The 14,733-nt window shown below is 49.9% G+C and overlaps 1 protein-coding gene across 1 annotated transcript in view; it reads left to right on the plus strand.

Annotated features, from left to right (window-relative positions):
• The window catches only part of LRFN1 (leucine rich repeat and fibronectin type III domain containing 1), a 147,273-nt gene extending 134,689 nt beyond the window's left edge, over positions 1 to 12,584 (plus strand). Inside the window, exon 3 of the mRNA XM_082231083.1 lies at positions 10,361 to 12,584. Within this exon, the coding sequence (XP_082087209.1) occupies positions 10,361 to 11,237 (877 nt within the window). The 3' untranslated portion in view covers positions 11,238 to 12,584. The remainder of the gene's footprint in view (positions 1 to 10,360) is intronic.
• Positions 12,585 to 14,733: the final 2,149 nt, after the last annotated feature.

The raw sequence follows: 14,733 nt of genomic DNA on the forward strand, positions 1-14,733 counted from the left end.
CCAAGACATCTGGAGGGCCGGAGTTTGCCTGTGCCTGCTCAAACGCCTTGATACTCAAACAACTTGGAACCCAAACGGTCTGCAAATATGTTGTGTAGTCGTTTAGTCGTCTCCGCCTCTTCGAGACCCCCTGGACCAGACCACGCCAGGCACTCCTGTCTTCCACTGCCTCCCGCAGTTTAGTCAGACTCATGCTGGTAGCTTCAAGAACACTGTCCAGCCATCTCGTCCTCTGTTGTCCCCTTCTCCTTGTGCCCTCTATCTTTCCCAACATCAGGGTCTTTTCCAGGGAGTCTTCTCTTCTCATGCGGTGGCCAAAGTCTTGGAGCCTCAGCTTCAGGATCTGTCCTTCCAGTGAGCACTCAGGGCTGATTTCCTTCAGAATGGAGAGGTTTGATCTTCTTGCAGTCCATGGGACTCTCAAGAGTCTCCTCCAGCACCAGAATTCAAAAGCATCCATTCTTCGGCGATCAGCCTTCTTTATGGTCCAGCTCTCACTTCCATACATCACTACTGGGAAAACCATAGCTTGAACTATACAGACCTTTGTCGGCAAGGTGATGTCTCTGCTTTTCAAGATGCTGTCTAGGTTTGGCATTGCTCTGCAAATATAAGGGTCTGCATTTAATATAAGGCTTTGCCCTAAATACATGCAGTGGTACCTTAGTTCTCAAATGCAGGCATAGGCAAACTCCGGCCCTCCAGATGTTTTGAGACTACAATTCCCATCATCAGCTAAGGATAATGGGAGCTGTAGGCCAAAACATCTGGAAGGCCGCAGGTTGGGGATGCCTGCCACAGAGAGTGAGGTTGGTGAGAGTGCTGCTGATAACCCCAAGGTTGCAGGTTCGATCCCTGTAAGGGACAGCTGTATATTCCTTTTTTCCTTTTCTTTGGATTTATTGTTTCATTAAATAGCGAAACAGCTTACAAACAATAAATAACGACAACAGAAAGGAATGCAACAGAATGCAACAATGCAACGTAAATCACATAAAATCCTATAGAATTGTTAAGAATTTAAGCAATTTAAAATTACCAGTGATACAATCAGAATCTATGAACCGCGGTGAACCAAACAACTAAAAAGATAAGCTAACCAGCCCAAGAACAACAAAAGTCCTATTGTAGGATTCACCGAGTACAACAATATTCATAAATTAGGAACTAACGAAATAGCAACCCAAAAATAAGCTAAGCAGCCCTGGATTCGCACACTCCCCACTCCTTTGACTCGCAATCTTAATCTCATTTGTTCTGTTCATTCAAAGACACATGCACATTCCTGATTTGCCCGGGGTTGGTCTAGATGACCCTCGGGTTCCCTTCCAACTCTACAGCTCCATGATTCTACGATTTTGCATGCAGAGCAGGGGCTCCACCACTGACCCCCCGGCACGTTCCCCTCCATTTGCCTCCCCGAGGAGATTCTCCGCTTTGACACCCTCCCCTTCCAGAGATCCGACGATCCTGCACATCTTATCTCCTCCACTCCTGCCACCTTGCAGCCATCTCTCGCGAAGGGGAGAGCAGGAGAGGTGGAACAGCTGCTCATACTGGGATTCCCTGCCAGGAATTGTCACAAAGCCAGCAATAAGATTAAAGCAGAGTTCAGGCGCAGAGGCAAGAAAGTAGCCATGAAAGAAGCCTCAAATACTTTCTCCTTCTGTGCTCAGCATGGCAGCACTAGAATCAGAGAACTGAGGGTCATCTATTCCAACCACCTGCAAGGCGGGAATCTTTCACCCAATGCAGGGATTGAACCCATAACCTTTAGATTTTTCTTCTTCTTTGGAGATCCCTCATAGCCAACTAAGATTGTCTTCCATAAACACGGCCTTAACAGTGACTGTGGAGGCCAATTCTGGACCCACACATCCTTCCACAGTGGGGACATAGATTTCCAGGCGGGAGTTGATCCCGGTGTGGATTTGCCAAGCGTGCCTTCCTCTTAGCACGCTTCTCACATGCGTCCTGAGTTCAAGTGTCTTCAAAGCCCAAGACCCCTTTGGTCAAGGCTGTTCTCCAACTGGAGCACTTGCAGGCCAGTGTTTCCCAGTTGTTGGTGTTTATACTACATTTTTTAGACTTGCCTTGAGACAGTCTTTAAACCTCTTTTGTTGACCACCAGCATTACGCTTTCCATTTTTAAGTTGGGAATAGAGCAGTTGCTTTGGAAGACGATCATCAGGCATCCGCCCAACATGACCAGTCCAACGAAGTTGATGTTGAAGAATCATTGCTTCAACACAGATGATCTTTGATTCTTCCAGTACACTGGCATTAGTTCGCCTGTCTTCCCAAGTGATGTGTAAAATTTTCCGGAGACACAATTGATGGAATCTTTTGAGAAGTTGGAGATGGCCTTTGTAAGTGGTCCATGTTTCACAAGCATATATTAAGGTTGGTAGTACAATAGTTTTGTAAACAAGCATTTTGGTTTCCCTGCGAATGTCCCAGTCCTCAGACACTCTGCGCTTCAATCGGGAGAAATCCAAACTTGCAGAGCTCAGGCGATGCTGGATTTTGGCATCAGTGTCGGCCCTTGTGGAAAGATAACTGCCCAGGTAGGAGAAATGATTGACATTTCCCAACGTTGCACCATTGAGTTGGATTGAGTTGGATTTAGGAGGATCGAACCTGCAACCTTGTCATGATTAGCCAACTAAGCTAGTCAGTTGTCTAGAACCGGGGGAGTGCTGTGGCTCAGTGGTTAGAGCCCCTGCCTTGCTCACCCAAAGTCCCAGGATCAATCCCCAGCAGCACAGACTCGTAGAAGGCACCCGAAACATCATCTGGTCCAACTCCCTGCAAGGCAGAAGTCACCATTCCAGGCAAGCCAGGGGGAGAGCCCTGCTTGAAATCCCATAGAGACTCCGTCGGTCCGTGTAGACAGTACTGAGCTGGATAGACCGATGGACCGACTTTGCTATAAGGTCCTAGGTTCACAGTAAATCATCCTTCTATTCAGAATTGAGATTTTAGTGCATTTTTAGGGGGAGTGTCGTAGCTCAGAGCACCTGCTTTGCAAGCCAACGGTCCCAGGTGTCATTTCTGGCTGTTCGCTGGCTGTTCTGTTGGAAATTGTAGCTGCGGTGGCTACGTAGAAGCTCCTTGGATAGGCGCAGTGCACCTCAGAGTGCCAGATATTGGCGACAAACTTCAGGAAAGGGCTGTGGCCTTCAGGAGCGGCTTGTAGGCATCTCAGAGGCATTGAGGGGGCGGCACCTTCCAGAAACAGCATCCTGCCTGGATTTTATGTGCAGCTGAGATGTTGGCTGTGTCTGATGTCACAGCAGACCAGTCTTTGCCAACTTGGGGCATATTGCCCAGTCAGCTGCAACCATGGTTTATCAGCGGCCTTTGATACAATCAACCATAACATCCTTCTGGACCATCTAGAGGAGCTGGGAGTTGGGGGCACTGTCATACGGTGGTTCCACTCCTTTCTTCTGGGCCGTGTCCAGAAAGTGGTGTTGGGGGATGAGTGTTCAGACCCCTGGGCCCTCACTTGTGGGGTGCCTCAGGGTTCCATCCTCTCGCCCATGCTTTTCAACATCTACATGAAGCCGCTGGGAGAGATCATCAGGGGGTTTGGGCTGGGTGTCCACCAATATGCAGATAATACCCAGCTCTACCTCTCTTTCAAATCAGAACCAGTGAAGGCAGTGAAGGTCCTGTGTGAGTGTCTGGAGGCGGTTGGAGGATGGATGGCGGCTAATGGATTGAGGTTGAATCCTGACAAGACAGAAGTACTATCCTTGGGGGACAGGGGATGGGCTGGTGTGGAGGACTCCCTGGTCCTGAATGGGGCAACTGTGCCCCTGAAGGACCAGGTGTGCAGCCTGGGAGTCATTTTGGATTCACAGCTGTCCATGGAGGCACAGGTCCATTCTGTGTCCAGGGCAGCTGTCTCCTAGCTCCATCTGGTACGCAGGCTGAGACCCTCCCTGCCCGCGGACTGTCTCGCCAGAGTGGTGCATGCTCTAGTTATCTCCCTCTTGGACTACTGCAATGCGCTCTACGTGGGACTACCTTTGAAGGTAACCCAGAAACTACAACTAATCCAGAATGCGGCAGCTAGATTGGTGACTGGGAGCAGCCGCCGAGACCACATAACACCAATCCTGAAAGACCTACATTGGCTCCTAGGACGTTTCCAAGCACAATTCAAAGTGTTGGTGCTGACCTTGAAAGCCCTAAACGGCCTCGGCCCAGTATGCACCACTCTGGCAAAACAGTCTCATCCTGCATACCAGATGGAGCTGGAAAACTGCTGCCCTGGACACAGAATGGACCTGCACCACCAACAGAAGCCACAGGTAGCCTTCTCCTCCCAGATTTTGTCCAATCCTCTCAGAGGCAGTTTCCCAAGGACATGGGGAAGAAGCTTGCCCCTTCTCTCCTGATGATTAATTCACCCGTTTCAGAGGCGCCATGTTCCGGCAGTGGGAGACAGATGTGGAGACCCAGCGAGACCCTGGTGTGGAGGCCTAGATACCTTGTTTCTTTGAAGGCTGACGCCGGCTAATCCTTTCCGCTGGCAGGATGATGGATCCTGCTCTCTCCCCTCCCCGGCCGGATCAATCCATCTTCCCGCCAGGTCGCCTGGGCCACGTGCGATCTGTGTGTCGCCCCCCCCAACATATCCTCTCCCCCTCCCTCCTGTCTTTCCCACCCCCAGAAAATTGCAGCTGTTGGCGACACGGTTCTATAATTCTTGGCTAATTGCCTGCTGCTCCTCAGGCCTCTCCATCACTCGCTTCTGCTAATAAATGGGAACTAATCGAGTGCTCTGCAGAAGTGCGGCACTTCAGCAGTCCGTGGACCCCTTTGCAAGCCCCCCCCCTCCCCGCCTCTCCCGCCCGGATCCTCTGCATCCCTTGCCTGCCAGGACATAGAAAGGTGCTGAGCATCTGTCTTCTCCTACCCCACCTCCGATTTATTTCACTTTATTTTTGCTTTATTTATTTGGTTGTGTGTTTTTTTTTTCAAATTACAGCTTTACAATCACATATCCAACATACTGGTGGGACGCGGGTGGTGCTGTGGGTTAAACCACAGAGCCTAGGACTTGCCGATCAGAAGGTCGGCGGTTCGAATCCCCACAACGGGGTGAGCTCCTGTTGCTCTGTCCCTGTTCCTGCCCACCTAGCAGTTCGAAAGCACGTCAAAGTGCAAGTAGATAAATAGGTACCGCTCTGGCGGGAAGGTAAACGGCGTTTCCGTGCGCTGCTCTGGTTCGCCAGAAGCGGCTTAGTCCTGCTGGCCACATGACCCGGAAGCTGTACGCCGGCTCCCTCGGCCAGTAAAGCGAGATGAGCGCCGCAACCCCAGAGTCGGCCACGACTGGACTTAACTGTCAGGGGTCCCTTTACCTTTACCTATTCTATTTTGTAGAATCCTAAAAATATAGGCTTGGAAGGGACTCCAACCCTCGGCAAAGGCAGTGAAAGAACCCTTGGGCCCGACCCTCTGTTCCACCTTCCTTTTTAAAACTCACATACACACTCTCACTTTTTCCCCCTTAAAAAGAAATACTATTTAGAGTCGGGTTGTGTGGAAGCCCCATGCAGATTTATTAAGAACACAAGCTGCTACTGCTTTAGTTGGAGCCAGAACACTGGTCCACTTAGCTTAGTGCTGACGGCTCTGGCTGGCAACTGCTCTCAAAGGCATCAGGGAGAGACCTTTACCAACCATTCCAAGAGAAAGATCATAGAATCATAGGAAGGGACCCTCCAGCTGGAAGGGACCCCTGGGGTCATCCAGTCCAACCCGCGGCAATGCGAGAATCTCAGCTAAAGCATCCATGGCAGATGCTTAAAACCCCCCAAGGAAGAAGTATCCACAACCTCCCAAGGGTTGTTCTTCCTGATGTTTCGTTGGAATGTCCTGTTCTTGTAACATGAATCGATTGGTTCGGGTCCTGCCTTCCAGAGCAGGGGAAAACATGCTTGTTCCTTCTTCCATGGGACAGCCCTTGAGTTGTTAAAATATGCCTATTGTATCTCCTCTTTTCCAGTGTGGTATAGTGGTTAAGAGCGGCAGTCTCGTAATCTGGGGAACCGGGTTCGCGTCTCCGCTCCTCCACATGCAGCTGCTGGGTGACCTAGGGCCAGTCACACTTCTCTGAAGTCTCTCAGCCCCACTCACCTCACAGAGTGTTTGTTGTGGGGGAGGAAGGGAAAGGATATTGTTAGCCGCTTTGAGACTCCTTAAAGGGAGTGAAAGGCGGGATATCAAATCCAAACTCTTCTTCCAGGTTAAACATCCCCAAGGTAAACAAGGTAAACAAGGTAAAAAAGGTAAACGGTGTTTCCGTGTGCTGCTCTGGTTCTCCAGAAGCGGCTTAGTCCTGCTGGCCACATGACCCGGAAGCTGTACGCTGGCTCCCTCGGCCAGTAAAGCGAGATGAGTGCCGCAACCCCAGAGTCGGTCACGACTGGACCTAATGGTCAGGAGTCCCTTTACCTTTACCTTATCCAACATACATCATCATCACCATCATCATCACCATCAGTATTATTATTATTGTTATTATTTTGATTTCTATACTGCCCTATACCCAAAGGTATCAGGGCAGTTCACATAAAATATCAAATACAGTCGTACCTCGGGTTACAGCCACTTCAGGTTGCGTTTTCCGTGTTACGGACCGCCGAAACCTGGAAGCACCGGAATGGGTTTCTTCCGGGTTTCGGCAGTCGCACATGCGCTAAATTGCGCTTTGCGCATGCGCAGAAGCACCGAATCGCAACCCGCGCGTGAGCAAACGTGCAGAGGCAGTTTGTGAATGTGCATCCCACATGGATCACATTCACAACCCAAGCGTCCACTGTACATAAAATCAAAACGAAACCAGCAACCCAATAATAATATAAAACCCCCCAAAGAGCCACCATTTTTTAAAAGGGTATAGGATGTAGATCAAGACAGGCAAAGGCCTGGATGAAGAAGAACGTTTTTGCCTGGCGCCTAAAAGTGTATAGTGATGGTGCCAGGTGAACTTCCCTGGGGAGAGCATTCCGCAGACAGGGAGCCACTGCAGAAAAGGCCCTGTTCTCGTTTTCCCCTGTTCTCACAGAGGAGGCACATGAAGAACATAAAAACAAGATTAAAGGAATCTCCTGGACTCCCCCCCCCCTTTGTGGTCATTTCCTCCTGCATCTTTTATAATAATCCAAATCTTTTACATCTCCATTATATCCACAATTCAACATTAAATTACAAGTGTTATTCCAATCCTACTAACGATTTTAACTGTTTACAATGGTTTTTAAGATAATTTCCCCCAATATTTATTAAAATTTTGGACTTCCTGATTTCTGATTCTTCCGGTCATTTTTGCCATTACGGCATAATCCATCAAAGTCATCTTCTATTCTTCTCTGGTCGGGACTTTATCTTCTTTCCATCTCTGGGCCAATAATATTCACGCAGCCGTGGTTGCATACATAAATAAACTTTTCTGCTCCCTTGGGATTTCAGCACCTAAAATTCCTAAAAGAAAGGTTTCGGGGGGGTGGGGTTAAAGAAAAAGTTATTTTAAACATTTTTTTTTCCCAATTCATTATATATCATTTCCCAACTCCGTTTTAAGTAAAGATGCCAGGTAGGGATAGAATCATGGAATTGTCGAGTTGGAAGGGCATTTAGTCCAACCCGCTGCAATGCCAGAATCTCAGCTAAAACATCCATGGCAGGTGAGAATCCAACCTCTGCATTAAAACTTCCAAGGATGGAGAGTTCACAAGCTCCCAAGAGAGACCATTCCACTGTCAAACAACTATTATTGTCAGAAAGTTCTTCCTGACATTCAGTCGAAATCTCCTTTGGTGCAATCTGAAGCCATTGGTTCAGGTCTTCTGGGCTCAGAGTGGTTGGAGCAAGCCAGTAAGAAGGGAGCGAGGATTCTTCAACATCAACTTCGCTGGACTGGTCATGTTGTGTGGATGCCTGATGATCGTCTTCCATAGCAACTCCTCTACTCAGAACTTAAAAATGGAAAGTGTAATGCTGGTGGTCAACAAAAGAGGTTTAAAGACCGTCTCAATGCAAATCTTTAAAATCTCCAGTTCTGGGCACCACAGTTCAAGAAGGACACTGACAAACTGGAACGTGTCCAGAGGAGGGCAACCAAAATGGTCAAAGGCCTGGAAACGATGCCTTATGAAGAACGGCTAAGGGAGCTGGGCATGTTTAGCCTGGAGAAGAGGAGGTTAAGGGGTGATATGATAGCCATGTTCAAATATATAAAAGGATGTCACCTAGAGGAGGGAGAAAGGTTGTTTTCTGCTGCTCCAGAGAAGCGGCCACGGAGCAATGGATCCAAACTACAAGAAAGAAGATTCCACCTAAACATTAGGAAGAACTTCCTGACAGTAAGAGCTGTTTGACAGTGGAATTTGCTGCCAAGGAGTGTGGTGGAGTCTCCTCCTTTTTAGATTAGATTAGATTAGATAAATTTATTGTCATTGTCCGTATATACACAGTATACACAACAACGAAAATCAAACACCCACCCAAAGACCGGGTACACATATACATTTGCAAGTATCTCCGAACTCTCATCCTATTTAGACATAATCTATAAAACATAACATAATCCAGAATATAGCATGACCTATTAAAGGCATAACATAACCTAAAACCTATCTCATCCCTTCCACTCCCTACTTACTAAACGTTGCAACTGGCCCTGAGATCATTATTTAGTGCAATCACTAAATTGGAGGTCTTTAAGCAGAGGCTTGACAACCATATGTCAGGAGTGCTCTGATGGTGTTTCCTGCTTGGCAGGGCGTTGGACTCGATGGCCCTTGTGGTCTCTTCCAACTCTATGATTCTATGATTCTATGAAATGTAGTATAAGCACCAACAATTGGGAAACATTGGCCTGCGAGTGCTCCAGTTGGAGAACAGCCTTCACCAAAGGTGTCATGGGATTTGAAGGCACTTGTACTCAGGACGCAAGGGAGAAACGTGCTAAGAGGAAGGCACGTTTGGCAAATCCACACCGTGATCAACTCCTGCCCGGAAACCAATGTCCCCACTGTGGAAGGACGTGTGGATCCAGAACTGGCCTCCACAGTCACTTACAGACTCACTGTTAAGATCGTGTTCATGAAAAACAATCTTACTCAGATATGAGTGATCACCAAAGAAAAAGAATATATGATGACGATGATTCAGAAAAACAGAAACAAACCTCTTCCATCTTCCATGTGACTTCAGATATTAGAGGATGGCTATCCTATCTCCTCTCAGTTTCCTCTTTTCCAGGCTAAACATGCCCAACTCCTTCAACCGTTCCTTGTAATGCTTGGTTTTCAGACCCTTGATCATTTTGGTCACCCTCCTCTGCCATCTCCCAATATAAAAAGGGTTGTCACGTGAAAGATGGAACAAGCTTGTTTTCTCCTCCTCTGGAGGGTAGGACTCGAACCCATGGCATCAAGTTACAAGAAAGGAGATTCCGAATAAACATTACTTTCTGACAGTAAGAGCTGATGGACAATGGAATGGCCTCCCTTGGGATGTGGTGGACTCTCCTTCCTTGCAGATTTTTAAGCAGTGGTTGGATGGCCATCTACAATGGATGCTTGAGTTGAGATTCCTGCATTTCAGGGGGTTGGACTGGATGACCCCTGGGTCCCTTCCAACTCTACAATTCTATGATTTTGTGAAAGTTACATAATAGTAATAAATTTTTATTTATACCCCACCCTTTCCGGTTCAAAAACCGGGCTCAGGGCGGCTAACAACAAATTTAAAACACGTAATTATGAAGACATCATATAATACAATGTGAAAACATGAATGACAATAAAATTCAAAAATCAATTAGATAATCCCCAGGGCTAGCTGGCTGAATTGGTCCTACTTGGGCCAGCGAGGAGGCCAGGGGAGAATTAGCTGTGGGGTCTCAGAGCGGGTGATCTTCATAAAAGTGGAGGGGGAGGGAAGAGAAGGGAAGGGAAATAAAAGATCAGGCTGAGTTCAAATTAAAGGCCAGGCGGAATAGCTCAATCTTACAGGCCCTGCAGAAGGAGGTTAAATTCTGCAGGGCCCTGGTCTCCTGGGACAGAGCATTCCGCCAGGTGGGAGCCACCACTGAGAAGGCCCTGGCCCTGGTGGTGGATGATCTGATTTCCTTAGGGCCTGGGACCTCTAAACTGTGGTTATTCATGGACCTTAATGTCCTCTGCGGGGCAGACCAGGAGAGGCGGTCCCGTAGATATGAGGGCCCTAAGCCATGCAAGAATGAGGCCCGTGAGAGAGGAAGGGGTGGCTGGGTGCTGTTTCTAACCCTCAATTTGTTTGATCCCAATGTCTCCTTCTCTCCTCGCCCCCCCAGGATGATCCCCTCGTCCAGCAAGACCTTCCTGGTGAACGACTTGGCGGCCGGCCGGGACTACGACCTGTGCGTCCTGGCCGTCTACGACGACGGGGTGACATCCCTGACGGCCACCCGGGTGGTGGGCTGCGTCCAGTTCACCACGGAGGGCGAGGCCACCCAGTGCCACTCGCTTCACACCCAGTTCCTGGGGGGCACCATGATCATCATCATCGGGGGCATCATCGTGGCCTCCGTCCTGGTCTTCATCATCATCCTCATGATCCGGTACAAAGTCTACAGCGGGCAGGAGGAGCACAAGAAAGCCAAAGTCAGCAACGTCTACTCGCAGACCAACGGGAACCAGCCCCACGCCCACGCCCTTCCCCGCTCGTCCTCCAAGGACAAATACGAGACTCTCCAAGAAGTGGCCTCCAAGGAGCCTCCTCCGAGGGGGGACGTTGCAGGAGAGGCGCCCAGCCGCCAAGACGTTGCCTTGACGGAGCTGGACAGCCGAGGAGGTTCCAAGATGACCACCAGCCTCCATACGGTGGCCATCTTGTCTTCTGACGAAGGGCAGGCAGAAGGTGCCCTGAGGGGCTCGACGGTTTCCTTGTGCGTGGTCAAGGACGCCGGGTCGGGGCCGCCGTTGCGGGCCAAGATGGGCGGCGGTGGCGGCGGCTTGGTGGGGTTCCCCGCGCGCGAGTTGTCCAGGACTCACCATCACCGCCACTCCTTCGACGGGGACTACTCGCTATTCCAGAGCCACAGCTACCCTCGTCGGGCACGGACAAAGCGACACATGTCCACCTCGCAGTTGAACTCGGACGAGGACCCCCTGAGCCACAGGAGGGTCACTTTTAGCAGCACAGAATGGATGCTCGAAAGCACAGTCTGAAAAGCGGGGGGCGGGCGGCGGGGAGGGGGGACGGACGGACGGACAGAGGGACTTGCCGGACGCACAACTCGTTGGGGGCAGACCAACCAAGGAAAGGAGGCAGGGAAGGTGGCCGGGGGGAGAGAGAGAGAGACTCAGGCCGAAATATTCACCGGGGGGCAAGGGGCGGATCCGGCCCGCCCCCCCTTTGCCCCCCAACCTCTTCCGCAATTGACCGCTCGTTTCCAGAATCTCCTGCGGCGGTGCCTTAACCGAGCCACAAAGAGAGAGAGAGAGAGAGAGAGAGAGAGATTGAGAAGGGAAACTGGACCATGTTTTTTTCGCTGAAAGGGGGAGAAAGTTCAGTTTCCCGGAAAAAGGGTGTTGGGAGAGAGAGATGGGGGGGCTGTGGATGGTTTTAGGGGTGCCAGTGCTCAAAAGCATTGGGAAAGGGGTTGGGGGGTTGGGGGGTGGCGGGAGGCCAAGGAAAGACACATATGCACAGATGACACGAAAAACTAAACAAAGATCCTTTTCTTTCTTTTTTTCCCCTTTCCTCCTCTTTATGCATTAATAACTGTTCCAATAAAAAAAAGGAGAGAATTGGGGGGGAATTATTTCAGGAGAGAACTGAGCATAAGACCACAGAAAAACTACTACCGGGGTGGGGGTCCGATGTAAGGGAAGGGAGGGGTGGGGGGTCCCCCTTCCCATTTGCTGCACACCCCACCCCACCCCCAGGACCCACGGAGACAATATTCGGTTACTATATTTATTGTATCTGGCTGGTCTAGATAAAAAGAAATTCTGTGTTTGGTGTGTTCATTCATCAGAAAAGTCATTTGAACTCGTCGACCGACACCCCCCCCCCCCGATTTCCCTGCCTTCGCCCACATTTCTGCCAGCCCACCCCTCCCTCCCCACTCGCCCAAAATCTATGGTCCTCCATTTCGCCTGCCCCACTTCCAACATTGATGACACCCAGACCCCCCCTTTCCTTTTTCCTTAAAACCTTTGAAACCGACCCTGTTCCCACCCCCATTTAAAGTCATGCAAGACCCCTCCCTCCCCTGCAACTCCCCCCCCAAATGTCCTCTTCTAACTTCTACCCAAACCATGACTCTCTTATTTCTTTTCAAGGTCAACCCCCCCCAAAAAAAAACAACAACGTTTGAGTGTTGATGAACACAAGTTTTTACATTAAAAACCTGTGCCTGCCACACCCGGCCATCGCCCTGACCTCTTTGTCCCGTCCCCCCCCCTCGCCATCATCCATTCCCCGCCCTCCCAGTTCTCCCAGTGCCATCCAGCTCCTCTTCCTCCATCACAGGGTGTGGCTGCTTTTTCGGAGGTGATTAAATCTTTTGTGTGTGAACTGCAGTCCAGTCTGGTTTATGTTATTCCTGGGGTGGGGTGGGGACAGGATATGGACTTGGGGGGGTGGAAGTGGTGGCCAACAGGTCCAAGGACACCCAGGGAAAGGCTGCGTTCGATTTCAATCTAATGCATTTTGCCAGAATTGTAGAACTGTAGAGATGAACGAGACCCCAGGGGGTCATCTAGTCCAACCCCCTGCAATTCAGGAATCTGGGCCCAAGAATCCCTGGCACTCCCTGGCACCCAACCTCTTGTTTCAAAGCCTCCAATGAAGCAAAGCATCACCTCCCCAGGTCTTCTGTTCCACTGTCAAATAGCTCTCATGGTTGGAAACTTTTTTCATGATACAGTGGTACCTTGGTTGTTGAACTCAATCCAGAGCCGTTCGAAAACCAAGGTGTTGTTGTAAACAAAAATTGCCCTTTTCCCTTATGGGGTATCCAAGAGCCCATATAGAGTCCTTATGTAGGTTCCCTATCGGTAGGAGAAAATAACAAAGGCCAACCTGAGAATATTGAGAAGCAAAGCAGCTAGTAAGCCTGGTCTTTATTGATCTGTTGCAACAGGGTCCTCACTCCCCGCACACAGGAGAGAGGAGGGACCCAGAAAAATGGCGCAAGGCCTTATATAGACTTTTGAAATTGCCACCCTGTAGATCAAGACCACCCCTAGATACATCATACCTACATCACAGAAAAGGCGGTCTAAAACAGGAAATTTGAATGTTGTTTTTCCTGTTTGCCAGATTATCTGATTGCCTTTCCTGATAGTCTGTCGCCAATTAAAATGCAGATTACTCAATTCCTGAGACAATGGGAAGCCCCCCTGCCCCTCCCCCTTCCTCCTTGCAGGGAAAACATTTGGTCAGTTGGGGAATCAAAATGGTTTCAGGTCGGTCTTCCTGTGCTGATCTATGTACATGCTTAGTTGGTACACTTATGAACATCACCATATATCTAAGACCTCAAAATTCCTATCATAGCGTGGCTTCCTGTTGTCTTTGTCCATGGAGTTTTCTTGGCAGGGATACTGGAGTGGCTTGCCGGTTCCTGCTCCAGGTGGATCACATTTGGTCAAAACTCTCCACTATGACCTGTCCATCTTGGGTGGCCCTGCACGGCATGGCTCATAGCTTCTCTGAGTTATTCAAGTCCCTTTGCCACGGCAAGGCAGTGATCCAAGAAGGCTGATCACCGAAGAATGGATGCTTTTGAATTGTGGTGCTGGAGGAGACTCTTGAGAGTCCCATGGACTGCAAGAAGATCAAACCTCTCCATTGTGAAGGAAATCAGCCCTGAGTGCTCACTGGAAGGACAGATCCTGAAGCTGTGGCTCCAAGACTTTGGCCACCTCGTGAAAAGAGAAGACTCCCTGGAAAAGACCCTGATGTTGGGAAAGATGAAGGGCACAAGGAGAAGGGGGCGTCAGAGGACGAGATGGTGGGACAGTGTTCTCGAAGGTACCAGCATGAGTTTGACCAAACTGCGGGAGGCAGGGGAAGACAGGAGAGCCTGGCGTGCTCTGGTCCAGGGGGTCACGAAGAGGCGGACACGACTAAACAACAACAAAGCGTGGTTTCCAAGTGGCTGCAGGAGCTTCCTGCACTCAATTGGAAGCAGCGTCGGACGTTCGGCTTCCAAAAAACATTCGCAAACTGGAACACTTGCGGTGTTCAGAAGCCGATTTGTTCGGGAGCCAAGCCGTTTGACAACCAAGGTACAACTGTATTAGCAGGCATCTCCGTTCTTGCAGATTGAATCAACAGGTTCAGGTCCTGCCCTCCAGAGTCAATTAAAGGTGGCTCTCATATCTCCTGTCAATCTCCTCTTCTCCAGGCTAAACAGACCCAGCTCCCTCAACCATTCCTCACAAGGCTTGGCTTCCAGACTCTCCTCTGCACACCTTCCAGCCTGGCACTATCCTTCTTTGACTGCGGTGCCCAGGTGATGTGCCCAGTTCACAGTGTACATTATCTGGGCTTTTAGAGTGGCATACAATGTAATAAGGGACGCGGGTGGCGCTGCGGGCTAAAGCCTCAGCGCCTAGGGCTTGCCGATCGAAAGGTCGGCGGTTCGAATCCCCGAGGCGGGGTGCGCTCCCGCTGCTCGGTCCCAGCGCCTGCCCACCTAGCAGTTCGAAA

The sequence above is a fragment of the Podarcis vaucheri genome, assembly GCF_965113315.1.
Source record: "Podarcis vaucheri genome assembly, chromosome: 7".
Classification (NCBI taxonomy): domain Eukaryota; kingdom Metazoa; phylum Chordata; class Lepidosauria; order Squamata; family Lacertidae; genus Podarcis; species Podarcis vaucheri.